At 38.2% G+C, this 26,473-nt stretch overlaps 3 protein-coding genes across 7 annotated transcripts; 2 read left to right on the plus strand and 1 right to left on the minus strand.

Moving 5' to 3' along the window:
• Window positions 1-11: 11 nt before the first annotated feature.
• Window positions 12-15,400, minus strand: ergic3 (ERGIC and golgi 3). Of its 2 annotated transcripts, XM_058403129.1 has the most exons (14): window positions 15,248-15,400; window positions 14,820-14,890; window positions 13,368-13,455; window positions 13,083-13,202; window positions 12,882-12,975; window positions 11,373-11,538; window positions 11,147-11,204; window positions 7,216-7,230; window positions 6,978-7,009; window positions 6,775-6,871; window positions 3,794-3,858; window positions 1,071-1,207; window positions 744-799; window positions 12-663 (listed from the first exon to the last, which is right to left on the minus strand). In XM_058403129.1, the coding sequence occupies exons 1-14, from the start codon at window positions 15,333-15,335 to the stop codon at window positions 584-586; spliced, it is 1,167 nt and encodes a 388-aa protein (XP_058259112.1). In that variant the 5' UTR covers window positions 15,336-15,400; the 3' UTR covers window positions 12-583. The 2 variants fall into 2 exon arrangements, with proteins under 2 accessions (XP_058259112.1, XP_058259113.1); XM_058403130.1 differs by lacking the exon at window positions 7,216-7,230.
• romo1 (reactive oxygen species modulator 1) lies at window positions 3,437-5,766 on the plus strand. Of its 4 annotated transcripts, none has more exons than XM_058403134.1 (3): window positions 3,437-3,465; window positions 4,519-4,666; window positions 5,530-5,766. In XM_058403134.1, the coding sequence occupies exons 2-3, from the start codon at window positions 4,536-4,538 to the stop codon at window positions 5,636-5,638; spliced, it is 240 nt and encodes a 79-aa protein (XP_058259117.1). In that variant the 5' UTR covers window positions 3,437-3,465; window positions 4,519-4,535; the 3' UTR covers window positions 5,639-5,766. The 4 variants fall into 4 exon arrangements, with proteins under 4 accessions (XP_058259117.1, XP_058259115.1, XP_058259114.1 ...); XM_058403132.1 differs by lacking the exon at window positions 3,437-3,465 and adding an exon at window positions 3,938-4,078; XM_058403131.1 differs by lacking the exon at window positions 3,437-3,465 and adding an exon at window positions 3,946-4,096.
• A 1,151-nt stretch (window positions 15,401-16,551) lies between the features above and the next one.
• Window positions 16,552-26,407, plus strand: LOC131362206 (cytochrome c1, heme protein, mitochondrial). The gene is made up of 7 exons (XM_058404059.1): window positions 16,552-16,709; window positions 20,465-20,655; window positions 21,286-21,412; window positions 22,464-22,621; window positions 23,647-23,807; window positions 25,522-25,622; window positions 26,103-26,407. The coding sequence occupies exons 1-7, from the start codon at window positions 16,629-16,631 to the stop codon at window positions 26,205-26,207; spliced, it is 924 nt and encodes a 307-aa protein (XP_058260042.1). The 5' UTR covers window positions 16,552-16,628; the 3' UTR covers window positions 26,208-26,407.
• The last annotated feature ends 66 nt before the right edge of the window (window positions 26,408-26,473 follow it).

Below are 26,473 nucleotides of genomic sequence, written 5' to 3' on the forward strand. Positions count from 1 at the left end.
AACAAGTCTGGTTTAACATCAAGTAAAGCCCACGGTTCTCCAAGCAAATTCTAAAATATAGACAGACAGACAGACGGGGGTGCTACTGGTAGATGGATAAAGAGTGTGTGTGGCATTGATGGAGAGAGAGAGAGATGAAGTAAGAGTATCTGTTAGATACTACATTAACAGAGCGAGAAGAAGAGAAAGGTCTTGCACATGCAGGTGTGTGTGAGGATGATGGCTTAGTAAAATTATATCATTAAATCCATGTGAGGTAAACAATAGCTCTGGACTGCCTTCAGGGATGATAGCTAATTGAACTAGCAAAACTTGCTCTACTAAAAGTATTTTTTCAATTTAATGTACAATTCTTTGTTTTATTCACGTATGCCTCATGGTGTCCAGTGACTTGTGAAGTCCATTTAGTTGGTTTCTTCCTCAAAGTGAAAGGCTTTGTGAGGTATCCGTGTGTATCCAATGGAAAGGCCATGTGTCAACGAAGTGTTCTTTATGGCCAAATACACACACACAAAAAGCTAGACATTCTCTCTTTCAACAAATAAAGGGGTCACAATTGTTCATAACAGGTTCAGAGACCTAACTATGAAGCTTTTCCCAACTCAATCTTCTTCTGTATGGCTCTTGCTGAATGGTATATTAAAGAATCGATGAGTCCAGCAACTAGAAGAAGAGAAGAGGAATAATTTAATTTACAGTTATGGCATAAATGTTACGTGAAGCAGTAATGTGTGAAAACCTACCTGTGAAAACGCCACCTATAATAGCACATACTCCAGTTAGGAAGTGAGTGAATGACCTGGGAGGACAAACAACAGTCAGTCAGAGTGCTCTTGTGTATATGCTTATTTAAATTCCATGTTTACACTAGTCTCTGTTATTGTTTTGTCTCTTTGGGTGATTATCATTAATTATTATAATTGAAATTTGCATAATTAAATGTGAAAATGACATATGGTCAAATAAACTTAAAACTATGTTCTGCAACACAACAGTGAACCCTGAAATAAAAAATTAAAGATTCAGCCATACAGTATTCCCATGAGCATATGTGTTCTGTGAAAACGTACCGCTGCTTCTCTGTGAATTTGACCATCATAGGCGAGAGCTCATACAGCACAAATACACCAGGCAGACCCTGATCCCCAATCAGCCCATTGGCTACTTTCTCGTGTCTGGTCACTGAAAATTGGTTTGTTTTCACCACCTAAGATAACAGAAACCATTTAGACATAGAATCAATCCACTGTTCGGTACATACTACTGACCTACAATTTCCTGTTCGGCTGGACACATTACTAACATCTGTGTGGTTTCTTTTTTTAGCCAAAGGCCTCCTGCATTGGAATTTATGTTGAATAATATTTTGATTTTAGCAAAGTACTACGTTCATTAACACCCTCTAAAACCCTCATTACAGGATGATCCAGAGCTGTATCCCAAAGCACACATCTAGCAAAAATGTCCCTATCTTATTACTATATTTTGTGAGGAGGAGGAAAAAAATTAAAATAAAATAAATAAATGTAATAATCATCATCATAATAATAGGTGGGGTGGTAGCGGCACAGCAGGTATGATCCTAGGCTAAGGTCACTGGCTGTGCTGAGTTTCTGGGAATGTTTATGTCCATGTGGGTTCTATGGGACACCCCCCTCCTCTGAAAAACTTGAATATAATTTATAATTGCACTGCAGTGTACTGGCATCCCATCTGGGGTGTATTCCCTCATTACACCCAGAATTCTGGGTACACAGTATCAGCATAAAGCAGTTACTGAAAGGACGTGAATGAGTGATCAACAATAATGCAGATATATAAGTGGTATAATATGTGGTAATAGTATGCATCCTTAGAGTAGGGTGGGAATAAATAATAATATTGAAAGTTAATGATACTCTGAACACCCTCATATAGAGAGTGCAGTGTGTATTAAAAACAGCAAATACATTTAACTTATTTCGAACTGCAGATATTAGGAACTAACATACACTATATTGCCAAAAGTATTCGCTCACCCATCCAAATAATCAGAATCATGTGTTCCAATCACTTCCATGGCCACAGGTGTATAAAATCAAGCACCTAGGCATGCAGACTGTTTTTACAAAAACATTTGTGAAAGAGTGAATTTGTGAATGGGTCGCTCTCAGGAGCTCAGTGAATTCCAGCGTGGAACTGTGATAGGATGCCACCTGTGCAACAAATCCAGTCGTGAAATTTCCTCGCTCCTAAATATTCCACAGTCAACTGTCAGCTGTATTATAAGAACATGGAAGTGTTTGGGAACGACAGCAACTCAGCCATTAAGTGGTAGGCCACGTAAACTGACGGAGCGGGGTCAGCGGATGCTGAGGCGCATTGTGCGAAGAGGTCGCCAACTTTCTGCAGAGTCAATCGCTACAGACCTCCAAACTTCATGTGGCCTTCAGATTAGCTCAAGAACAGTGCGCAGAGAGCTTCATGGAATGGGTTTCCATGGCCGAGCAGCTGCATCCAAGCCATACATCACCAAGTGCAATGCAAAGCATCGGATGCAGTGGTGTAAAGCACGCCGCCACTGGACTCTAGAGCAGTGGGGACGCGTTCTCTGGAGTGACGAATCGCGCTTCTCCATGTGGCAATCTGATGGACGAGTCTGGGTTTGGCGGTCTGGCGGTTGCCAGGAGAACGGTACTTGTCTGACTGCATTGTGCCAAGTGTAAAGTTTGGTGGAGGGGGGATTATGGTGTGGGGTTGTTTTTCAGGAGCTGGGCTTGGCCCCTTAGTTCCAATGAAAGGAACTCTGAATGCTTCAGCATACCAAGACATTTTGGACAATTCCATGCTCCCAACTTTGTGGGAACAGTTTGGAGCTGGCCCCTTCCTCTTCCAACATGACTGTGCACCAGTGCACAAAGCAAGGTCCATAAAGACATGGATGAACCTGACTGGCCTGCACAGAGTCCTGACCTCAGCCCGATAGAACACCTTTGGGATGAATTAGAGCGGAGACTGAGAGCCAGGCCTTCTCGTCCAACATCAGTGTGTGACCTCACAAATGCGCTTCTGGAAGAATGGTCAAAAATTCCCATAAACACACTCCTAAACCTTGTGGACAGCCTTCCCAGAAGAGTTGAAGCTGGTATAGCCGACGTCTATATTGAACCCTATGGATTAGGAATGGGATGTCACTTAAGTTCATATGCGAGTCAAGGCAGGTGAGCGAATACTTTTGGCAATATAGTGTATCTACAATGGCTCAGCTTGCAGCCGCCGTCTGATGTCTTAACTGTGGAGACAGAATCAGGGCTACAGTCTCCTGCATTGGTGCATTCAATTCACTTAAGAATGATCGTATTTACGAGTTGAAAGCACATAAACGCCACCACAAAGTCGTAATTACGAGTGGGAAACTCTTTAAGCTCCGAGTTGGGGGCGTGTCTGTAAGAAAACAGTGCAATCAGAGGACGCTACGTCTGTAAGGTAAATTTGTCTCTTTTCTGGTTTGTAATTTACAATAAAACAAGTCAGTTGGCTGCAAAGAATACGATAGCAATGTAAATTTACGATATAATATGTAATGATAAAGTTTACAAGTGATTATTGTTAATTTTCTAGAAGTAAAGGTAAAACATTGCTTTTTTTTCATCATCTTGCGCCGATGAAAGTGAACTGAACACAGCTGACGTCGTAATTACGACTTCCCAACTCGTAAAAACGAACTTCCCAATAGGATTTGTACGTTCGGTACAGTATCTGTACTTTACCGAATAATTTAACTTCAGTTTGCTTTCACTTGTAGGAAACTCACCTCTCCGTCTCCTTTAACGTAAACTGTTGGTACTATTTTCACGAAGTACTGGTACATCATTGACGCTGGAAAATAATAGGGAAAATAATGAAAAAGGTTCAGAAAAACACCGCTGCAGTCTAGGCTCTGCCTGAAGAGGGCGCTATGCGTTTACTCTCTCCTCTTTTCTCCTCTGCTATTTCCTGTTACGTAAAGGTGTCTTTCTAAATCGACAACTGAGACAACACGCAGCTGAACAGACTACAAACCTCGAAACAAGGTTAAAACGATTCTGGGAAATACTCGGTCAGTTACTTGGGAAAGGTATAAATAATTCGGATTTTCTATATTCTGCAACGCTAGGTTTCTATTTGTATTTTTAAAGGTTGTAAAGCCAGACATGGGTGACACCTTAGCATTGTTGCTAGCTAGCTGCTCTTAATTATTAAATGCCTGCAAGCAAAACTGGATTAGTTTCTTAACGCTGTCTGAAACAATCTGTATAAACTACTCCGGTTACCTACATAGCACCTAGCTATCGGAAACAGCAGCTCGTATCTAAACCTTGCTTATGTCTTCAGCTAAAATTAAAGTTCCTTGATACTAGAGTTTAAAAAATAGGCTATGAGAACATACAATACGATTCAATGTCATGGTTCGTCATGGAATAATGTTAATCCACTGATTAAATAAAGTTTTAGGTTTCTAGTAAAGCAGCATCTAAACAGGTACGTGTTTTCATTTAGATCCACCCAGAGTACAGATGCCTGTAGCTGTAGGACCGTATGGACAGGCACAGCCAAGCTGTTTTGACAGAGTCAAAATGGGCTTCATGATGGGCTTTGCAGTCGGAATGGCGGCTGGTGCCATGTTTGGAACGTTCTCCTGCCTAAGGTGAGCTCTCCACTTCGGTAAAGAGTTTAATGTAGTGGCTCCAAACTTCCCAAGGATACAACAAATCATGGTCTGTCTGGTACAGGGGTCTAACACTCATTTTAGGCAAGGGGCCACATTATCTGTGAAATAATTAAATACAATGAATGCCTCACATGTATTCATGCTCTTGAACCTTTACAGTGTTAAAAAAAAAATACAATACAGAATTTTATTTAGAATGAACTCAATGTATTTATTGGCCTGGACATGAAACTTTTCAGTGTGCCTTAAACCACAGGTGCAGTAATACTGTCATAGTGAGCAACATCTATATTTATTTGTTAGTGCTGAAACATCTTTATAATATATAACTCCAGGGAGATTGCGAGTTTATATCCTGATGATGCCACAGCTATCTGAGAGCAAAACTGACTGTCATGTCAGGGAGGGAGGGAATGAGGGTATGGTTTGCTCGCTCTCCCTGTCAATCACAGTGACACTAGCCAATCATTCACACCTGTGAACTCACGCATGTGAAGTGGGTGCATAGTGATTTCCTCCAGGTGTGTTACAAGGCAATGTACGAGCAGCTGGTTGAAAAGATGCAGTTAACTGGCTTTACATCTCTTGGACAAAGCACAAGATAGCTTCCCTGGTGGGCAGTTGTCAAATGGTTGGGGAGACTTAACCTGAGGATGGAAATTAGCTGGCTGACTGAATTAGAGGGAAAAATTTGGGGGTGGGGGGCAACTTATGTACGGATTATACTTGCTGCAACTAGAAAGATAATATTGTTGTTGTTTTGTTCAGTATGACAACATGCAGACTCCTTTCTATTGTTCTATATTGTACTAATTTAATACACTCCTGTTTCTATACAGAATTGGGATGAGAGGTCGAGAGCTGATGAGTGGAGTGGGAAAGACCATGATGCAAAGTGGGGGTACATTTGGAACCTTCATGGCCATTGGCATGGGCATTCGCTGCTGACTATGCTGTTCACTTTACTTGACTCTTCCTTCTTTTCATATATTCACAATGTCAGAAAACTGTTTAATAAAATTGTATTAATAAAACTGTTAATAAAATTGTAATTTAAAAAACCTCTAAGACATACAGATGCAAGAACTTTGGAATTTGTCCTGTTGTGATAATTGCTTTTGGAGAGAAGACATCAGTTTCTACTCCAAGTTAAGATTGAAATGGCAATCCTTCATTTCAAATAGTGGAAAGTGGCATGCTAGTAATAATGTAAATGACTTGATATTTCAGGGTTGACAGACAGCCAGTAGGCTGGCTATAAAGTGAATTGATTCTGAAGATCACATTATTGCAGACCTCTGTTCAACTGGGATTGCCAAACAAACAAGATTTCCATTGAAAAATTAGGCTTGTACTAAAACAAAAGGTTTCATACGTATTAGATTGCGTGTTCTCAGACGATGTCTTAGAAGCTTTACTTTTACCCAAATGATGCAGACAAATTCTATTATCACTCAGATGTCATAGTGATTTGGTAGTGATAGTGATTTGGTCATTTCAGCAAAAATTCTGACTATAGAGTTAAAGGCACAAATCTGAATTTGAATGTTTTTGTTTTAAATTTGTATCATACCATCTGAGATCTTTTGTGGTTTCCAGAAAAGCAATATAATAAACTTAACTGTTGAACATAATTTAATTTACAATTCAAAATGAAGCTTATAATCAATTTCTAAGCAGCTTGCAGTCTCTTTTAGTTAGTATTTTCAGTTGCAAAGTTTTGTCCACATGAATCATTGTTTAAGAAAAGTGTACATTTTACATTCTAATCTGCTTTGCTAAAAGAGGGGAGAAATGGTTTTCATACTGTAGAGAAAAGCCTGCTTTCATGGTCCCATTCACCTGCTGTGCTGCAATATGCTGCAGTGTGTGTATGAGGGAATGGGAGATGTGGTTTGTGTATAACTGCTTCTGCCTAAATCTTATCCAGATGTTATTCTGAAAGTGAATCTAAAAAAACAATTAACAGAGACTAAATGCTATATAGAAATTGATTGGATATGTACTTCATTTTTAACTTCATGAAGTATGAAAGCCTTGATCTGAAAGCTGGTTTTGTAAACTTATTAACAAAAGCTACATACCTTGTGTTGCTACAACATTAGTTCCATCTAGTGGGTTGACAATTCCAGGATAATCTTTTCCAAATGAGAGATGTTTAATCAAATGGGTCATGTTGATCTATGGATATTTAAGAAATGAAATTTACTTACACAAATGGAATAAATATTGAGGAGATATGGTATCAGACCGTGTAGAATAAATAAAAACAAGAATCAAGGCTTACATTATCCAGTCCATAACTCTGCAAATCATGAACTGGGGAGGGAAAAAAAGTTTTGGCAAACATGTTATAAGTTGTTTGGTTGTGCAAAGTAACTCCTTGATTCTGATTAGTCAACAAAGTCACAATTCTGGAATGGAAGCAAAGCATAATAAAACAGTGAGAAACCAAAGACTTTAAAATACAATATATGAATGTATTTAGGGGACTATACATCTATGTAAGTAAAAGATTGACTTACTTTCCACAGCATGAACTGCGGAAAGAAGAGAAAGGAGTCACGGTAATGCTTTTGTCCTTTGGGGAAACAAGTGTCTAAAAGGACATACCTTGTCCCATAAATTACTTAAAAATTATTTTTAAAAGGGGTGCATCTCTTATGTCTATGGCAATGAACAACAATTGAAAAGATCAAACTAATCTACACTCAAAATGAAAGATGCACTACGTCCTGGTTTATGGAAGTATTTTACAGACAAATGTAGCAAGGCATCAGAAATGCAAATGGAATTGCGATTCCATCTGAATTTTGACAAGCTCCATACGCAATGATGAAGAAGTGAAGTAACGACAGGGTAATTGCTATTGTTTTTTTTTGATATATATAGCAGAGTCATAACTCAAAACACATGGGAGATACAACTGGAAATTAACTTTGCTTTTCCATTTGAATTATATCACAATTTGTGTGTTCAAAAATAGAAAATGTAATGGAAAATTGTCTGGAAAATATTTCCATACTGGGTTGATGACGGGAAATCTTCAAATACATGAATATTCTTCCTACCAGATAAACATTTTCATTGTCTATATTTAATAGTTATCATATCAAAGATATATACTTGAGAACCTTCCTTGAAGGGAGGATCTGTTCATTATCGAAAACATACAAGATCATCAGAGTTAGTATCATGGCTTGGACATGCATGACTCACTAACTCATGATGGTAGCAGCATCATGAATTCATAAGTCTACAGAAACATTCTGTTTGCAAATTATGAAGCAAGACAATGAATCAAAAAACAGTCCCAATGCAATAGCACTTTATCATGGGAAAAAGTGGTTATAAGCAAGTCAGTCATCAGACAACTGATCATGGGGTTTCCTCTTCAGGAGGTGAAATGCATGAATAAAAATAACCCCCCAAAAATAAAACAAACAATTGAAAGAAGCTGCAGTATAAGCCTGGGAAAAATTGAATAAATAAAAGAAGAATACAACAGTTTGCTGATGTCAGAGGGTTGCTGGCCTGATGCAGTTATTGCAAGGAAGGGATATGCAACCAAATATTAAGTGTTACTTACTTTAAGATTCTCTGTCCCTATACATTTTATCTAAACCTTGGGTGGTCTGTTAACAAAAGGTACCATGTTGTTACACATGTCTAGATGTAAAGATCAGGAAATAAAAACTGAAATCCTAGGATGGGCAAGTTGCTGTGCTCCCGAACACTAATACAGAACCTTCCCTTGCTCCCACCTGGGATAATCTGATCTTTCATTTTTCCTGACACCAGTATACAGCCCTCTTATCCACAAAACCTGTTTGCACTATAGGCTCCCCAGAGCTCAAAGGTGGACTTGGAGGAATACATAGACACTGTGATTGTCTACATCAAACTAGCTGTGTGGACAAAGTCACAATGAAGGAAGAAAAAAAATGATGTTTCCAAATTAGAAACTGTGAATGAGCCAAGAGGTACAAAATCTTTTAAAAGCTATAATGCCTTTAAACCTGGCAACACTGCAGCAGTATCTAGTCCTTTCTCACATCAAAGCCATTCCCCACTACACTCACACCAGTTCACTAAAAAGCTAACAGATCCACAGATGATGGCATTTTCTTGTGCTTCATACTGCCCTGGCTCACTTGGAGAGACAGGATACATAGTGTGATATGTGGACTAAAGATCACGGTCATTCCCAGCAAGTTCACCTCCAAACTCCCCAAAGAATGCATCAGCCCATCACACCTGGATCCTGAACATCCTGTCAGATTATCATCAGACAGTGAGATTGAGCCCCATCCTCTACTCCCTTTTCAAACAACTGTGTTCCTGCATGTGCCACCAACACCATGATAACATTTACAGATGACTTGGTTGTGACAGTAAAGATTCACCCTACAAATGTACTTCATGCTCCTAGCGACCTTCTACTGCTAGTAGCATCTAACATACAGAATTGCTGCGAAGTATCTCGCAGGAAAGACATCTACCGCTCACACAGCCTTAGGAAATATGGACTCTGTCCACAGAACATCTGACAAGTACTGGTTACTGATCATTTACACTTCACACTCTAAACCTCTCATCTGTAGAAGATGAACATGGGCAACTGTTATAGATAATAACCTTAGCTCTCAGGAAATAATATATTTAGCCAGTTGTACTATACTGATTTTGTTGCAGTTGTGTACATCTGAGCTGTTGCACCATTACTTGTACTTTCAGAAGGGACAGCTTGTACAACCATTATTAACAAAAGCATATACACTGATTAGGCATAACATTATGAGCAGTGAGAGGTGAAGTGAATAACTGATGATCTCGTCTTCATGGCACCTGTTAGTGGGTGGGATATATTAGGCAGCAAGTGAACATTTTGTCCTCAAAGTTGATGTGTTAGAAGCAGGAAAAATGGGCAAGCATAAGGATTTGAGCGAGTTTGACAAGGGCCAAATTGTGATGGCTAGATGACTGGATCAGAGCATCTCCAAAACTGCAGCTTTTGTGGGGTGTTCCCAGTCTGCAGTGGTCAGTATCTATCAAAAGTGGTCCAAGGAAGGAACAGTTGTGAACTGGCGACAGGGTCATGGCCGTTTGATGTGCGTGAGATGTGGTCCGATCCAACAGACGAGCTACTATTGCTGAAGAAGTTAATGCTGGTTCTGATAGAAAGGTGTCAGAATACACAGTGCATCACAGTTTGTTGTGTATGGGGCTGCATAGCCGCAGACCAGTCAGGGTGCCCATGCTGACCCCTGGACCACGGACCAAAAAGAAGGTGGCTTGGTCTGATGAATTACATTTTCTTTTACATCACGTTAATGGCTGGGTGCCTGTGCGTTGCTTACCCAGGGAACAAATGGTACCAGGATGCACTATGGGAAGAAGGCAAGCCGGCAGAGCCAGTGTCATGCTTTGGGTAATGTTCTGCTGGGAAACCTTGGGTCCTGCCATCCATGTGAATGTTACTTTGACACATACCACCTACCTAAGAATTGTTGCAGACCATGTACACCCTTTCATGGAAACGGTATTCCCTGATGGCTGTGGCCTCTTTCAGCGGGATAATACACCGTGCCACAAAGCAAAAATGGGCCTTCAAAGTCCCCATCTCAATCCAATCGAGCATCTGTGGGATGTGCTGGACAAAAAAGTCTGATCCATGGAGGCCCCACCTCGCAACTTTCATGACTTAAAGAATCTGCTGCTAACATCTTGGTGCCAGATACCACAGCACACCTTCAGGGATCTAGTGTAGTCCATGCCTCGACAGGTCATGGCGTTTGGCAGTCAAAGGGGAATCAACAAGATATTAGGCAGGTGGTCATAATGTTGTGCCTGATCAGTGTACGTTGTAAATGATACTAATTACACTATATAAGGGCTCAGTTCTGTCCACATTTGTTTTTCAGTCTGGACCATTATAAAAAGTTTTCCCACCAGAGATGAACTCAATAATGTTTCACTTGGATGAGGACCAACACCCCTGGTGGTACAACAGGGTTCAACTGTTTGTTCACACCTCTCAAAATGAGCTGAACTAAACAACAAAGACAGTTTGCTTGGTTCACAAAACAAGATAGGTGTAAAAACACCCTACAAAAAGAACAAATAAACAGGAGGCATGAGGCAGTGGAATTTATAAGCACATGCATTCTGACCTCAAGCAAAACAGAGTACCATACACAAATGAATGGATGCTCTACAAAATCTAAAAAAAAAATCTGTTAACCTAGGAATGAGCTGATTACATGCATACATTTATAAAATATAAGCTAGATTTTATTAAAAATGATTGATTGTATTTCTATACTTTCTGCTACAAATAAAAAAATCTGAAAATCTAAAAAAAAAAAACCCTGTAGACTGAAAAATCTGAGTCTGCTACTATAAACCAAGGCTAAATCTGGGCTGACATCAAAGGAAACTGGCATCAGTACTCACCATGAACATGAGACTGCTGAAAACTCTTTCCAGGGGCAAAGTGGAAATTACCAGCAACCTAAAGCAAGAAATTGCAAGAAATAATTTTTTTTAAGACACTATCCAAGAAAGATGATGATTACAGCCCCAGCATAAACAATGTGTTGTATAAGTATTCATGAAGGAAACTGATTTAATTGGGAATATGTCATGAATATGCATGTTTTTTTCAGTGCATGTTTGCTACCTTATTGACCTCAAGGAAGCCATAGACCTGGCAACCTTCGTTCTTTTGCTCTTGCATCTTCTGACTGAAGCCCTCTCTCTTACACTGCTCAATGGTGTCAGGTGTCTTAAAGGCCCAGCCACGGCGACGGTATGCCTCACGCACATCATCACACGTGTTACAGCACCTAAATATCAGTAAGAAGACCAGTAGTCTCTAGAGATTTTTTAGTGTCATTACATTATTTGTAATTTAAATTTGTGAGTTTGAATGGATGTACATGCACAAATAATTCCTGAGACATCTTTGTCCCCCCCCCCCATTTCATATCTACATCCTGATTTAGCAGGACTTCATTCACCCCTGTATGATGAAGTGCCAGTAGTATTATGGACATGGTAGTCTTTTACTATAAATCAGTTAAAACTTGTAATTCAGATGGAAATATGAGACCTGATCATCACTCTTATATGAGCTTCTTGGACACAATTTTCAAAACCATAGACAAACAAGACAAACTGCCCCAGATCACTATCACTCTTCCATCACACTTTATTGCTAGCACTATGCATTCCGGTAGGGTACATTCTCTTGGCAGCTGCTAAATCCAGTTTCATCAGAATGCCAGATGCCAGAACACATTTCCACTGCTCCAGAGACCAGAGTTGGCATGTTTTACAACATTCCAGCTGGTGCTTGGTATTGTGTATTAAGATCTTAGGCTCAAGTGCAGCTGTTCGACCATGAAAACCCAGTGCATGGAGTACCCAAAGCACAGTTGTTGTGCTGATGTTGCTTCCAGAAGCAAAAAAAAAAACAACAACTCAGTTTTTAGGCTGATGATATCCCAAGTCTGTGACCTACTGAACCAGTGTTAATATATTCATTGATAGAGACATCAAAGCACTTTTGTACGTCGCTTGGATAAAAGCATCTGCCAAATGCCAGAAATGTAAATGTAAGAAATGCAACAAAGAATACTCCCAAAACCTAAATAAATATACTCTTTAATGCTAAATGCCCCAAACTAAAATAAATATACCCATGCCCTCTATTTGCCATAAGTCTATTTGCCTCAAGTCAACATCACTGTAACCTCCAATTGCTTGAAACCCGAATATATAAATAACACCCAGCATGCTAATTGCTCCAAAGCCCCAAAACAAATATCCACCATGACCCCTGATTGCAAAAAACAAAAATATAAATACCACTTTGCTAGTTGCCTTGAAAGTCAAAAAAAGATTGCACTATCGACAACCCAAACTTTATTTTCAACCTTTTCTTTTTTTTTTTTAACTTTCTTTCTGAGATTGTCAAGCACTGTGTATTGCCTTCAGGAAATGCAAATCTATTTAGTATTTTGTAATAAGCCGGCTCCCAAGAAGAACAAGTCTGGCAACAACCATAAAGTACAGATAAATTCACAATGATGTAAAATCACCAATCTAATCCAATCCACTCCAGTAAACTAAGTAATGAATGTACAGAGAACAGGCCCCAGTTCAGGTAAGGGAAAAAAATACTTACTTCAAAGTCTCGGTCTCTGCTCCATAGCAGCTCTCACAGCGATCTGGATCCAGCTTACTAGGATCAAAAACATCACCCTCATCTTGGCCCAAATCTGAGGACAGAGTATCATTTTGTTTTTATATGAGCCATGCTTAACCTCCATTTCACTTTCACTGAAAAATATCATTTATGTCCATTAGTCAAATGGATTATACCAACCATGTTTCTCTGCCTCAGCGCTGACCGATTTGCCATCCTTATCTAGTCTCTGCTTGAAGAGGTTGTGCTCCACATCCAGCTGCTGCTCTCCTGCTACATCCATGGCATCAATGCTCAGATCTGTGGGACATGACTGACGTGAACTAGAGAAACTCATACATACTATTAGATGCATAATGCATAAATACATTTCAAATAATTGTTATGTGCCCATGTATATAGAAACACAGTCTTCATAGTACACTTATAAAAGGCAAGGATGACATGGGAAAAACATTTACTCACAAGCACATGGCATATGAGGAAATATGAAATCAATGTTAATCTTTAGCTTGTCTCCTCTTGAGGTGTCCACAAAGAGTTCAGGGTGGACCTGTAATGAAAAGAGTTTTTAATGCAAATCTTCAGGTTATATAATAACAGTGTATATTTGTGGTATGTGTAACCAGTTACACACACAAACTTGTAGTTGCTAATCAAAATCTTAAGTTGTTTTACACACACTAATTTATGTGTGGGATGGAAATTGCACACACTCTAATCTAATTTGTTCCCCCTCACACACACACACTGTCCTGGAACTTCTGTAATACTGTAATCCTGCTACCCACTAAATCAGAATCATGCAACATGTCTACATGTCGAATTATGAAGTCAGGACTGGAATGTGTTACCCGGGAGGATGCATGTGAAAAATACAGTTTGGTACCTTTATTTCTGAAAAGGTACAACTAAAATTCTGTTCAGCATTATAAATTTATGAATCCTCATATCTCTCATGATGTTACATTTTCATGGAGAAAATGTAAAACATTAAGATTGCTGTTTACTTGCCCACATTAGAGTTATTATTAATTATTGCTTAACCTCTGGCACTGTGCCTACATGCAGTTATCCTGCCTTACCACAACCTTGAAAATAATCGTCATAATTGTTACCATCCTTGAATTCAACTAAGATACTGAACCATTTCTATCAGGTTTTAAAACCTTTCACAGCACTAAAATGGCTTTGTTACAGGTGACAACACATCTGTATCTTGCAGTAGACTCGGGTAATAATAAGTTTTGATTTAATTGGATGTTAATTGGATGCTACTCTGATTTAAATCTTAAACACAGGACATTTTTAGTTGCAATGGGCCAGTTTTTTTTCTTCTGCTCCTGTCACCTATTGGGTCCCTCAGGGGTCCATCCTGGGGCCGATTTTCTTCTGTTTGTACATTCTTCCACATGGTAACATAATTAACTGTAATGTTTCCTTTCGCTCCTGCTGTTTTTAAGACTCTTAATGGGCAGACCCCATTTTACATCACAGACCTTCTCTGTTGGCTGTAAGCCCCTAATTCTGATAGATCTGCCAGTAAAGTTCTCTTACATGTCCCACTTTCATGTACCTCAAACTGAAAGGTGACAGAAGCATTGTAGTCGCTGCTCCATACCTGTGGAACCAGTTGGCACTTGAAAGTGCTCCTTCTAGTTCTGCTATTAAGTGAAGGTTCAAGGCTCCAGTTAGTTCCGTGTTCCTTTTTCACACATCAATCTTTCAATCTGTTTGGTTAGTTTCATTGGAAACCGTTTAACTCTGTACTTTATCTATCTATGTTTGTTTTTAAGAATATGTTTTATAGATTTTAAACAGAATTGGCTACCTGGGATGCAAAACAGACCAAACCTAAGCTTTTGTTTAAGATTTCACTAGTTAGTGCCTGAAATTTGCACAAAAATAAATACTCACCTCCTTGGTAAGGTAATACTGCAACTCCGAGACAAACAGAATCAGCATAATAAGCCCACTGATGATCGTCACTGTCAAAATAAATAAATGAATGAATGAATGAATGAATGAATGAATGAATGTGTATTTAAAAAACCTGAAGTTTTCCTTTAAGTTTTATTTCAATTCTTTTAGGCTTACAATAAAAACTTCTCCCTGACATTAGTACTTTGACGAACTGCCGAAGCGACCAATTATTTCGAGGTTTGACATTGGATTTGTAGAATTCAGTAGGGTCACTTCTGTACTAGATATGGGTTAGAAAATCTGAAACCATCAGAACAAACAGACAATAACGATACTTAGCTAGCTACAACCTAGCGATTTGGAGCAGATTACACTGTCTGACCCTTCAGGGTTTCTATTTATGCACATTCAACAAAACCCACCTGTTGCTCCGCCACACGTTTTGATTCTAAAATCTTCGAGAGTCTTTGGATAAGCATCAAACTGTTTAAGTTTATTTAGTGTATCCATCTTCCCTTCCTCTACTGTAGTGACGTTTCCGCCTTTTCAGGTTCCACTGGTTCGCTTCCGGTGTTACACGGAATTCTGTGTGAGTGAGGTGCCTGTAGATGGCACTGTTTTCCCATTTAAATTCATTCATTCATTCATTCATTCATTCGTAATTAGCTTTATCATGCTCACCATCACTACGAGGTAGGCGGAAATGTAACCTTAATGGGACTCCAGCAGGAATATGTTATGAGCATTTATGCTTATGTGAAATTCTAGATTAGTCAAAATCTTATTTAATTAAAAGTGGAAGTATCTAACCAAAAAGATTTTAACGTAATTCATAAGTAAGTTCATTTTTGACACACACCCAGTGGCCCTTCGGTTTAATTAAATTGCATTTATTATGCATCACTATATATAAATATTCAAATCAAACCCCCCCCCCCTTTTTTATTTATTTATTTTTGCTGGATTGGGGGAGGGGGCAAAATGTGGGAAAAGGTTTTCGATTCGAATCCCATTTCCTGCATTTACATACATTTAGGGACTATGGTGATACAAAATCCAGGAAATAATGAAGTTGATTATAATGATAAATTCTGCTAAAAAGAATAGTAGGCTACTAAAGTATGATTCTAAAAGAGATGTCTTACTTTCTTTATTGTTTAATAGTGGCCGATCACCAACACTTGAGAGAATCATTTTATAAAGTCGAAAATGTTCACCATTAATGTTTGAATAAAATTCAGTTTCCACAGAGTCTGCTTGTCATACATTGCTGACAGAAAATGCTCGTTTTCATGCTAGAATCTTCTAATTTATTTTAAATATTTAGATAACAGTCTGAAGTTACCGAGCAACAACATTGTATGTTAACGTTAGCTCAATCATCAACAGGTGTAGACAGAAAATTATCCTGACCTGAGCTAATTTACTGAATCAACCAAGTCACAGAGGGGGTACTCCTGTCCTGTCCCCCTGTCCTGTCCCCCTGCCCCCAGTGGAAATTACGCCCCTGCTTTTAACAATGGGTGTTGTTAAAAGGTTTACAGATATCTGGATATAAAATGTACATTTACAGGAAAGAGAGAGGGATAACACAGATGCTTTTGTGCTGTAATATTCAGATTCAGATTTTTGGATTAAAAACTCAAATTTCTAATGGTATGAATGTAACTCCATACCCAGACGTTGTGAGAAGAGAAAGTAGAAGGCAGTTCAGTAGGTGGCGAAATGCTCCTAGTTAGACTGTTTTATGAGAAGAAGAAGAAGAAGAGGAGGACGGCGGAAGTCTATCCGAAAGGGAAGAACATGGCTGCGCTCCGAATGGTCGTGTTGTCCGGGTGCGGTAGGACCTTCTTAAATGCACCAAAAGCGGTGCCCGTGCCTCGGGTACGATGGATATATATCTATGTACACATATATATTTTAACATAAGAACATTAATTCTATTCATTGTCTTAGAGCAGCTAGCAAATGAATGCTGTCTTCCTGTGCGACTAAGCTAGACACTGCATGTGAGCTAATCTAAGCAAGGTCACAGTGGGACTTTTATAAAGGGGTTTCTTCATTTAGCTAAATCTGATAAAATTGCATCTTTCCCAATCCTATTGCTTTCTAATTTAGTGATATTTCGAGTTTTGGATTTGATGCAAACCTTTTTCAATGACCTAAACTGAATGATCTGGTCGTCGTCTAAGGCCTGTTTTTCTATACGCTTGCAGTATATCAGTTAGCTGTAGGACTTCTTACGAAAATATATCTGATAGTCATGCATATAATACACCTTTAATTAACACGCACTGTTAAGTGGTCAAAGAGCACCCCATACATTTAGTACCTCTTTTATAGTACAGCAATTATTGTGCAGCCTTATCGCATATTACATCAATTATATCAGAGCTGACACTGGGTATCATTTCTCCTCTCAAGTCGATATTTTTCTCTGGCTACAAGGAGACTATCATTTTAATTTGGCTATGATGGATTGAGTTTCCTTTATCTCTTTAAATACCGTGACCTTTTTCAGTTTTAAATGTAAGCTTTAGGTATCAAGTTATCTAAATACACCAAGTTTTAACCTAAATTTAGGTCAGCTCTTATTTACTAGCACATATAGAATACGTTTTGACGTTCCTGTTCATAGCATCTGTTTTATTTGCCCCCAAAATAACTACTGTTATATACTTTTTTTTACACATTTAATTCAATCTCTGAACTGGACAGAGTGAAGGTCTAGGCTTCCTATGAGACACGTGAATCCAGCCGACCACATCTTTTAAACTGCTACTCATTCTTGTTCTGTCTGGCCTTAGTATGTGTCCACAAATGACTTTTACAATGTCACAGACATTACAGAAAAGTACTGAAGTGTATATATTGATAAATATTGATAGAAATTGTGTCAAGGTTTTGAAACACTTTGACAGCTGTTTTCCATGTTATGACATCTTATCATATATATATATATATATATATATATATATATATATATATATATATATATATATATATATATATATATATATATATATATATATATATACACTATATTGCCAAAAGTATTTGCTCACCCATCCAAATAATCAGAATCAGGTGTTCCAATCACTTCCATGGCCACAGGTGTATAAAATCAAGCACCTAGGCATGCAGACTGTTTTTACAAACATTTGTGAAAGAATGGGTCGCTCTCAGGAGCTCAGTGAATTCCAGCATGGAACTGTGATAGGATGCCACCTGTGCAACAAATCCAGTCGTGAAATTTCCTCGCTCCTAAATATTCCACAGTCAACTGTCAGCTGTATTATAAGAACGTGGAAGTGTTTGGGAACGACAGCAACTCAGCCACGAAGTGGTAGGCCACGTAAACTGACGGAGCGGGGTCAGCGTATGCTGAGGCGCATAGTGCAAAGAGGTCGCCAACTTTCTGCAGAGTCAATCGCTACAGACCTCCAAACTTCATGTGGCCTTCAGATTAGCTCAAGAACAGTGCGCAGAGAGCTTCATGGAATGGGTTTCCATGGCCAAGTAGCTGCATCCAAGCCATACATCACCAAGTGCAATGCAAAGCGTTGGATACAGTGGTGTAAAGCACGCCGCCACTGGACTCTAGAGCAGTGGAGACGCGTTCTCTGGAGTGACGAATCGCGCTTCTCCATCTGGAAATCTGATGGACGAGTCTGGGTTTGGCGGTTGCCAGAAGAACGGTACTTGTCTGACTGCATTGTGCCAAGTGTAAAGTTTGGTGGAGGGGGGATTATGGTGTGGGGTTGTTTTTCAGGAGCTGGGCTTGGCCCCTTAGTTCCAGTGAAAGGAACTCTGAATGCTTCAGCATACCAAGACATTTTGGACAATTCCATGCTCCCAACTTTGTGGGAACAGTTTGGAGCTGACCCCTTCCTCTTCCAACATGACTGTGCACCAGTGACCAAAGCAAGGTCCATAAAGACATGGATGACAGAGTCTGGTGTGGATGAACTTGACTGGCCTGCACAGAGTCCTGACCTCAACCCGATAGAACACCTTTGGGATGAATTAGAGCGGAGACTGAGAGCCAGGCCTTCTCGTCCAACATCAGTGTGTGACCTCACAAATGCGCTTCTGGAAGAATGGTCAAAAATTACCATAAACACACCCCTAAACCTTGTGGACAGCCTTCCCAGAAGAGTTGAAGGTGTTATAGCTGCAAAGGGTGGACCGACGTCATATTGAACCCTATGGATTAGGAATGGGATGTCACTTAAGTTCATATGCGAGTCAAGGCAGGTGAGCGAATACTTTTGGCAATATAGTGTGTGTGTGTATGTGTGTGTGTGTATATATATATATATATATATATATATATATATATATATATTACACATACATACATACACTAATAACAATATAATAATATATATTATTAATAACATTTGTATTAATAATGTTAATATTAAATGTGTTAAAATCATGTCATCTGATTGCAGTCATATTGTCAGTTTTATGCTTGTTTTGTGTAACTGGAAGTTCAGTTACAAATACAGAAAGAAAACCCTGTTAGTTTACATAGTTACTGTTCAATGGTATAATTAACTACTTTATAAATGTAAACACACTACTATTAACAGTTTTACATAATCAAAGTAATATTTAACATTTATTGTGCTATTTGTACATAGAAAAAATAAGTTGATTGTAAACATTCATTGCTATTAAATTATATTGCAGTCTAAAAATTACTAAAAAAATGAAGCTTTTTTTATTTGGCTTTCTATGGAGTTCAAGTATAAGTGAGTTACATAAGTTTTTAATCAACCATTTTTAAAATAACCTGCATATATCCAAGCTAGACTGATTTGGCATTTGCTGATTGAATTCAGAAACAGTGTTAATCTAAACTCCAGCTCACACTTAACGCCAAAGCATTTTCAACCCTCGAACACTAAACCCCAGCACATCAAATGCTTGAGATACCTCTGAGGTGAGGTGTCCACATCATAGTCCTTGAGCTGTTTGCATTTTGCCATGCTTTTTTTTTTTTTTTTTTTTAAATATTGCCCTGTTTTATAAATTAAGTTACCCATTATTTTTAAAAGTTAGAAAGGTCACAAAAGTTTCGCATGTTAAAAAGGTACATTGGTGTTAACCAGCATTTTTGTAAACATTAGTTTAATAAAAGCAAGAAATTAAGTAAGTGAATGGGGAAAGTTACAGGCACGGCTGTAAAATATTTATGAGTCTATTGCACAGTGTTTGTTTCTTTATTCAGCTGTAATTGGCCAAAAAGCTAATGACTAATAAATGAGTATAATATCAATAAATGATGTACATATGAATCTAGCCACTTACTAACTCTCAGTTTGGATTTCCAAAAGATAAGTTTTGACACCCCTTTTGTAGGGACCACTGCATATCAGAAGTCAAAAGCTAACCGATGTTATGCTGTATTCTATCTATAGCTTTATAATGTTAGTGTTTTACTAGATAACTGCCATCTGATAGCTTGTCTATTCATTATAAAAATCAACAGTGAATTAAAGCTAGTCAAAACAATTTGCTGTTAATTCCTATTATTATTTGCTGGTTATAACCACCTTAACCAAAGAGTTGCTCTTTTGCTTGCTGATGTGTGGGATAAATGATACTGATCTATGTGATATGTCTTTTAGCTTAACATGTCCTTTGCCAGTTTGCCAAAGGGGAGAAAGGTGGCTCTGACAACACTAGGAGTGTTAACTACAGGAGGGGCTGGACTGGCTCTGGTGCTCCATCAGTCTGTCAGCGCGTCAGATTTGGAGCTGCACCCTCCCAGTTACCCCTGGAGCCATAATGGCTTAGTGTCTGCCCTCGACCACAGCAGGTATTAAATGCCCTACAATAAACTAGGCATGTTCTAATATTTCTTATAATTGTTTAAGTATAAAGTATAATAGTTCAAGAATTATAGTTTTTCATTCTGTATCCAAAGATACTGACAGTACAAAATATAATGCAGGGGTACTGGAGGTATTTTGAAAATTCTGACAATATAATGAATAATGTTGAATATTGCAGTAGAAATTTGTAGCAGGTTTGACCTGGCCAAAGTTACACTTATGTAAAAGTAGCCTCATACAATTGATTGTATTTTTAAACTATATTCAGACAGTCATTTGGTAGTTCATATGATTTGGAGCACTCATAAAAAGACTCTGTTGTCTTTATTTGTGACATATACATTACTGCACAGTGAAATTCTTTCTTCACATATCCCATCCTTGGGGGTTTGGGTCAGAGCACAGGGTCAGCCATGATAGCAGGGTGGGTTGGGGCCTTGCTCAAGGGCCCATGGGTGGCAGCTTGGCGGTGCTGGGGCTTGAACCCTGATCTTCCGGTCAACGACCCAGAACCCCAACCACTTGAGCCGCCACCATATTCTTATGATATTCATTTGAAATATGCATCACATAAATCAGACAGTTTGGCTTGACAATGTTATTTGTCTTTGTAGTATCCGTCGTGGGTATCAAGTCTACAAGCAGGTGTGTTCAGCATGCCACAGTATGGAGTATCTGGCCTACCGTAACTTGGTGGGAGTTTCACACACAGAGGAAGAGGCAAAAGCATTAGCTGAGGAGGTAACACTTTTTTTTTAAGTGAATTTGAAGTACACTTTTATATGAATTTATGCAAATTAACATTAGTGAAGGGTTTGTTTTGTTCTTTGTTAGTTAAAAATATTGATTTATATTTATTTGTCACAGAAGTTATTCACTGTCATAGCAATAATATACAAACCCCATTTCCAGAAAAGTTGGGACACTTTCTAAAAATAAAGTAAAAAATAAAATCTGGAGTTTGTTTATTCACTTGAACCTTTAACAGACAAAGTGACAAAGATTTGTCTTAATTATAAAATTAAGATATATTATTATTAATATTATTAATAATTATTAAATATAACTTAATTATATTTGTTAAATATAAACAAATTTAGAACTTTGTTTGCAACTTGCTCAAAAGGAGTTGAGACAGAGGCACAATAAGAATGAAAAGATTATACTAACACTGTTCTGAAGGTTTTACAGTTAGCAGGTTAACCGGTAAAAGGTGAGGATATCAAAATCGGGTGTAAAATGGGCATCCACCAAAGACTTTGCAGGCACAAATAAATTCTAATGCTACAGTATACAAAGACATCTTATACAATAGTTTGCTTCCAAATTTGTTGCAGCAGTTTGGGGAACGTCCACCTATGGTCGCAAAGGTCCACAAACTTTTGGCCATATAATGTCCTGGTTCATCTCATGGGCAAAAAACAAACAAGCAAAGGACCTGATAATTTGCTAATATAAATAGTAATCAGGTTTATAGTTAAAAAGCTTAGCCCTGCTACACAAGCCAGTGGACAACAAAGCACAGACCTTTTGCCATTTAGCAGCCATGTCCACATAATTTGAACATGGTGACTAACATGCCAGGGAGACAGAAAAAATAATCACTTTTGCTGTTTATATTTGTAACAAACAATGCACAAATTAGCATAGCTGCTCATGTTATAAAATGTTTGTTCACTTTGTAAAGCTTTGTAATGTGGTTCATCACAGCAGCAGCCTTCTGTCATCCAAATTCATTTTTGCCAGCACCATACCATATTGATGTTAACATGATGGCATGAATCCTTCACAGACTGAAGTTTTGGATGGACCTGATGAGTCAGGAGAAATGTTCACCCGGCCTGGAAAACTTTCTGATTACTTCCCCAAACCCTACTCCAGTCCAGAAGCTGCTCGTGCTGCCAACAACGGAGCTTTGCCCCCTGACCTCAGCTATATTGTCAATGCCAGGTAACAAATTCTGGATGGCCATGCAGTAGGCTGGAATATGGGTGCATAGCAGTGGTCCAAATTGACAAACACACCCTTAATCACATACATGTGTACATTGGACTACACTAGAAGGTCAATGCAGTTTAATTCACATTTGGGCCAGAAAGGCTCATTAGTTCAGAAATTGACAGTTAAAAACTTGAATTAGCTTTGCTTTTAACTCTATAGGGACGATAGACCCTATAAATAATGTGCTACTCCAAAAAGATATTTTGCATTATGCATTACCATTCATGTGGTGTAGCACAATTATTTAGCCAAATCTATGTTCCAAAGTATGTACAGTTTGTTTGCCACATGAACAAGACCAAAGAACTCCATACGCATGGTAAAGCAGGATGGTGGCAACATCATGTTATGGGGCTCATTTTCAAGACTCTAATCAAGATAGAGTTCCAAGCTCCAAAGACTTATCTCTTTTGGGACAGAACCTGCAGGACTGTTGGACTTTTTTTGTCTTGTGGACAAAATGTAAACAATTGTTATGTGAAATAGCTTCTTTAGGGCAGTGCAAAAATGCATTTTTTATCATCCATCTTATTATAGTTATTTTATTATTAACATTAGGCATATTCTGTAATGTAAACTTATAACCTCAACTGTAGGTTAAAAAAAATAAGTGAGGTGAACAGGAAGTCCAGGTGATTACAGACACAGAATTCTCTCCTGCCTCTTGTACACAAATGCAAAATGAACTTGAATGCAAGTTTTTAGGTACTAGGTCTAAGATTTAAAGTTTTATAGATTTGTCTGTTTATCTGATTCCATTGGCTGAATTTTGGGGAACTTGATTTTAAGGAGGACTGACTTCGATGTTTGGATAAGCATGAAAAAGCCAGTAGAGGATGCAGTTTGTATTTCAAAATATAAAAATGATTAGATAAAAGCTTTTAGGATTTTAGAAGTCTAGTCTCTTTGAATCATTTCACTTACCAAAATGACATCTCTCCCTCTCTGTTGGTCTCTGTCTCTCTCACACATAGGCATGGAGGTGAAGACTACATTTTCTCTCTACTAACTGGTTACTGTGACCCACCAGCAGGTGTGTCTTTAAGAGAAGGGCTTTACTACAACCCCTACTTCCCGGGCCAGGCGATTGGAATGGCTCCACCTATTTATAACGAGGTGCTTGAATATGATGATGGTAAGTCATGATGAAAGCTTCTCATAGGTATCACTGAAGTATCTCTTTGGTCCCAGTTTACAATATTTTGGTTTGCTAATTTACACTTCACTAATCTACACTTTTAACTGCAATCGCTTTTATAATTAAACTATCAAGTATAATATTAATAAATTTTACAGTGGCAAATTGTAAATGTGTAAGGGAAAGACTCCCTACTTACTTAACCATTTCCTAACCTTTCTTAATAAGGAACTGCAGATTTAAGTAGTAGTAGTTCCTTTATCTTTTTTTTCCATTTATTTCTTTCTTGGTTAGTTTAAGAGGAAAACCTTTTGCCATAGAATTTTTTATCAGAATGTTTTTTATTATCCCACATTTGCCTGATAACTTCTGAAGAACTCCTGATTAAAAACACATGCATTTGACACATAATTTGACTTGTCTTCCAGCCACGTAAACAATCACGTTACAAACTTCTGAAACTTAAATGCTGCATTAGGAAAAGTCTGTTTTTGTCATTTTTACCATAGCACAGATGAATGCTTGATTGGTCAGATGGTGTAGAGTCTCTGTAACAGCAGCTCTAACTGCAGTTCTGGCTGTGAGGTTTATATTTAATTCACTTGTTAAAACAATAAATCAGTTAGTTCTAATGCAGTTGAACTTGTGCAAAAACACCATATAAACACATTATGTTGAACCTTTCTATGAAAATATAACTATTTAGTTTATTTGGATAGACATTCAGGTTTGGAGCAGAGAGGGTTAAGGCCCTTGTTTAAGGGCTTGAACTCTCAACCTTCTATTCAGAAGTATAAAGCCTTAATCACAGCACCACCATGGCCTTGCATTAGCTGCTGTTGCTCACTGCTTTTATATATCAATGCCTTCAGCACACAACATGGGTGAGAGCTGTGTGTAAGCATTTTCACATCGTTTGCTTTGTTACGCAATTGTTCATGTTCCAGATGATTTATATATAACAGCCAAGGTATTCATCATGAAATACTATACTGCTTATATTGCATCATGTGTAATAAGCATGTTAACTTAATGAATCCCAAACTCCCTCTAAGTAATATATCTTAAATCAGGAGAGACTATGGGTTTCACCAAACACACTGCTTTTCATGAGATAATGGCATACTTGTTAGCACAACTGCTGTCTTCAAGTTGTTCTTAGATGTTCATGCATAGGAATTCGTAAGTCATATGTATGAGTAGTTTTGGAGGTGGGGGGACAACATGGGAAGAAAATGAACTATATGATGAAAGATCTTTAAAAAAAAAATGTTGTAGATCTACAGCAGAATTTTTTAAAAGATCTTTTCTCATTTGGTTCATTTTTGTTTTCTCATATGCCACATACTGTACATATTGGCAACCGCCATGACATTTTGCTATTAACACATCCCCAACTTGGAAAGTTTGGGTAAGAGAAATAAGTTTTACAGCATTGTGCTGTCTTAAAGGTAGTATCATAATTCACATGACTTTTGGCTTGTGGCATGGTTGGCAGATTGAAGCCCTGTGCTAGTGGTTCTGGCTGGAGGTGGTGGTGGTGTAATGGTGTGGGGAATGATTTCTTCAAACATTTTTATTCACATATAATACAAAGAACAGTTAAAATTAGCCTTGTGAAACAAGCCAATTATTGTGAATATGAAGAGTTTCAGTATTTCTTGCACATAACGCTTATTTAATATCAACAATATGATCTTTTGTTTCATAGGAACATTAGCCACAATGAGTCAGGTGGCTAAAGATGTGTGTACGTTCCTGAGATGGGCTGCTGAGCCAGAGCATGACCAGCGCAAGCGCATGGGACTAAAGGTTTGATGACATCTGCATTACAATTCAAGTGCATCCGCAGTTACTTGTACTGTTCCTGATACAGTTGGGGAGGGGGTTTATTTATTTATCTTTTTGTTTGGTTATTAGGGGTGATTTGAAATGACTGTAATGGTAGGAAAAATTACTCGTATAATTTACCACAGAACCTAAAATTTTCTTTTTCTGAATTTATTCTTTTTCCCACCATATAGTGGATGTTGCATTCTTTAAGAATTTACATCATTTAATTGTATAGCAAGTTTACTTTTTTTTTCTAAGCATTTTTGCTCATGTATCTCAGGATCAACTGTATAAACATATATTCTTGTTCACTTACCCAAAACAAATAAGGAAAACGGCTTCTGGTTGCCCTTACTAGTATAACTTTGTTGGTAGCATTGTGGATTAAATGGTCTCTTGAGTGTTGTCTCGTGTGGATTTTGTGTAATGCTTCTTTTTTGTCTCCTATTCCCTTTCTAGTTACTAATGGGCGCAGCTATTCTTACTCCACTTGTCTACTACTTGAAGAGACATAAGTGGTCTGTGCTGAAGAGCAGAAAGATTGCCTACAGGCCTCCCAAATAAAGCTGGTCAGCAGCCTCCATCTCCTGTCACAGTTGATAAATCCAGATTCACATTTGTCAGACTTTTCAACATGTACAGGTTGTCCTGATCTGTTGCCTGTTTGTCAAGTAGAGTTCCACATTACCTGCTGACCTGAAAAATGGCCACCATCTACAGCTGCATTTTGTTTTACTGTATAAATATAAATTATCTAAACAAAACATGTATGTTTGAGGTTACTCTCTTGTTTTATTTTTTACCTTGTAAGATGTTGGGCTCTTTCATTT

Source organism: Hemibagrus wyckioides, linkage group LG11 (assembly GCF_019097595.1).
Source record: "Hemibagrus wyckioides isolate EC202008001 linkage group LG11, SWU_Hwy_1.0, whole genome shotgun sequence".
Taxonomy (NCBI): domain Eukaryota; kingdom Metazoa; phylum Chordata; class Actinopteri; order Siluriformes; family Bagridae; genus Hemibagrus; species Hemibagrus wyckioides.

Excerpts from the sequence above, each read along its gene's own strand:
- romo1 (XM_058403134.1), top strand. The coding sequence starts at position 4,536 with ATGCCTGTAGCTGTAGGACCGTATGGACAGGCACAGCCAAGCTGTTTT. Across the intron at positions 4,667-5,529 it reads GGAACGTTCTCCTGCCTAAG|AATTGGGATGAGAGGTCGAG; the intron begins GTGAGCTCTCCA and ends GTTTCTATACAG.
- ergic3 (XM_058403129.1), bottom strand. The coding sequence starts at position 15,335 with ATGGATACACTAAATAAACTTAAACAGTTTGATGCTTATCCAAAGACT. Across the intron at positions 14,891-15,247 it reads AACGTGTGGCGGAGCAACAG|TGACGATCATCAGTGGGCTT; the intron begins GTGGGTTTTGTT and ends TTATTTTGACAG. Across the intron at positions 6,872-6,977 it reads AGAGTTATGGACTGGATAAT|ATCAACATGACCCATTTGAT; the intron begins GTAAGCCTTGAT and ends AAATATCCATAG.
- LOC131362206 (XM_058404059.1), top strand. The coding sequence starts at position 16,629 with ATGGCTGCGCTCCGAATGGTCGTGTTGTCCGGGTGCGGTAGGACCTTC. Across the intron at positions 23,808-25,521 it reads GGTGCTTGAATATGATGATG|GAACATTAGCCACAATGAGT; the intron begins GTAAGTCATGAT and ends TTTGTTTCATAG. Across the intron at positions 25,623-26,102 it reads GCAAGCGCATGGGACTAAAG|TTACTAATGGGCGCAGCTAT; the intron begins GTTTGATGACAT and ends TTCCCTTTCTAG.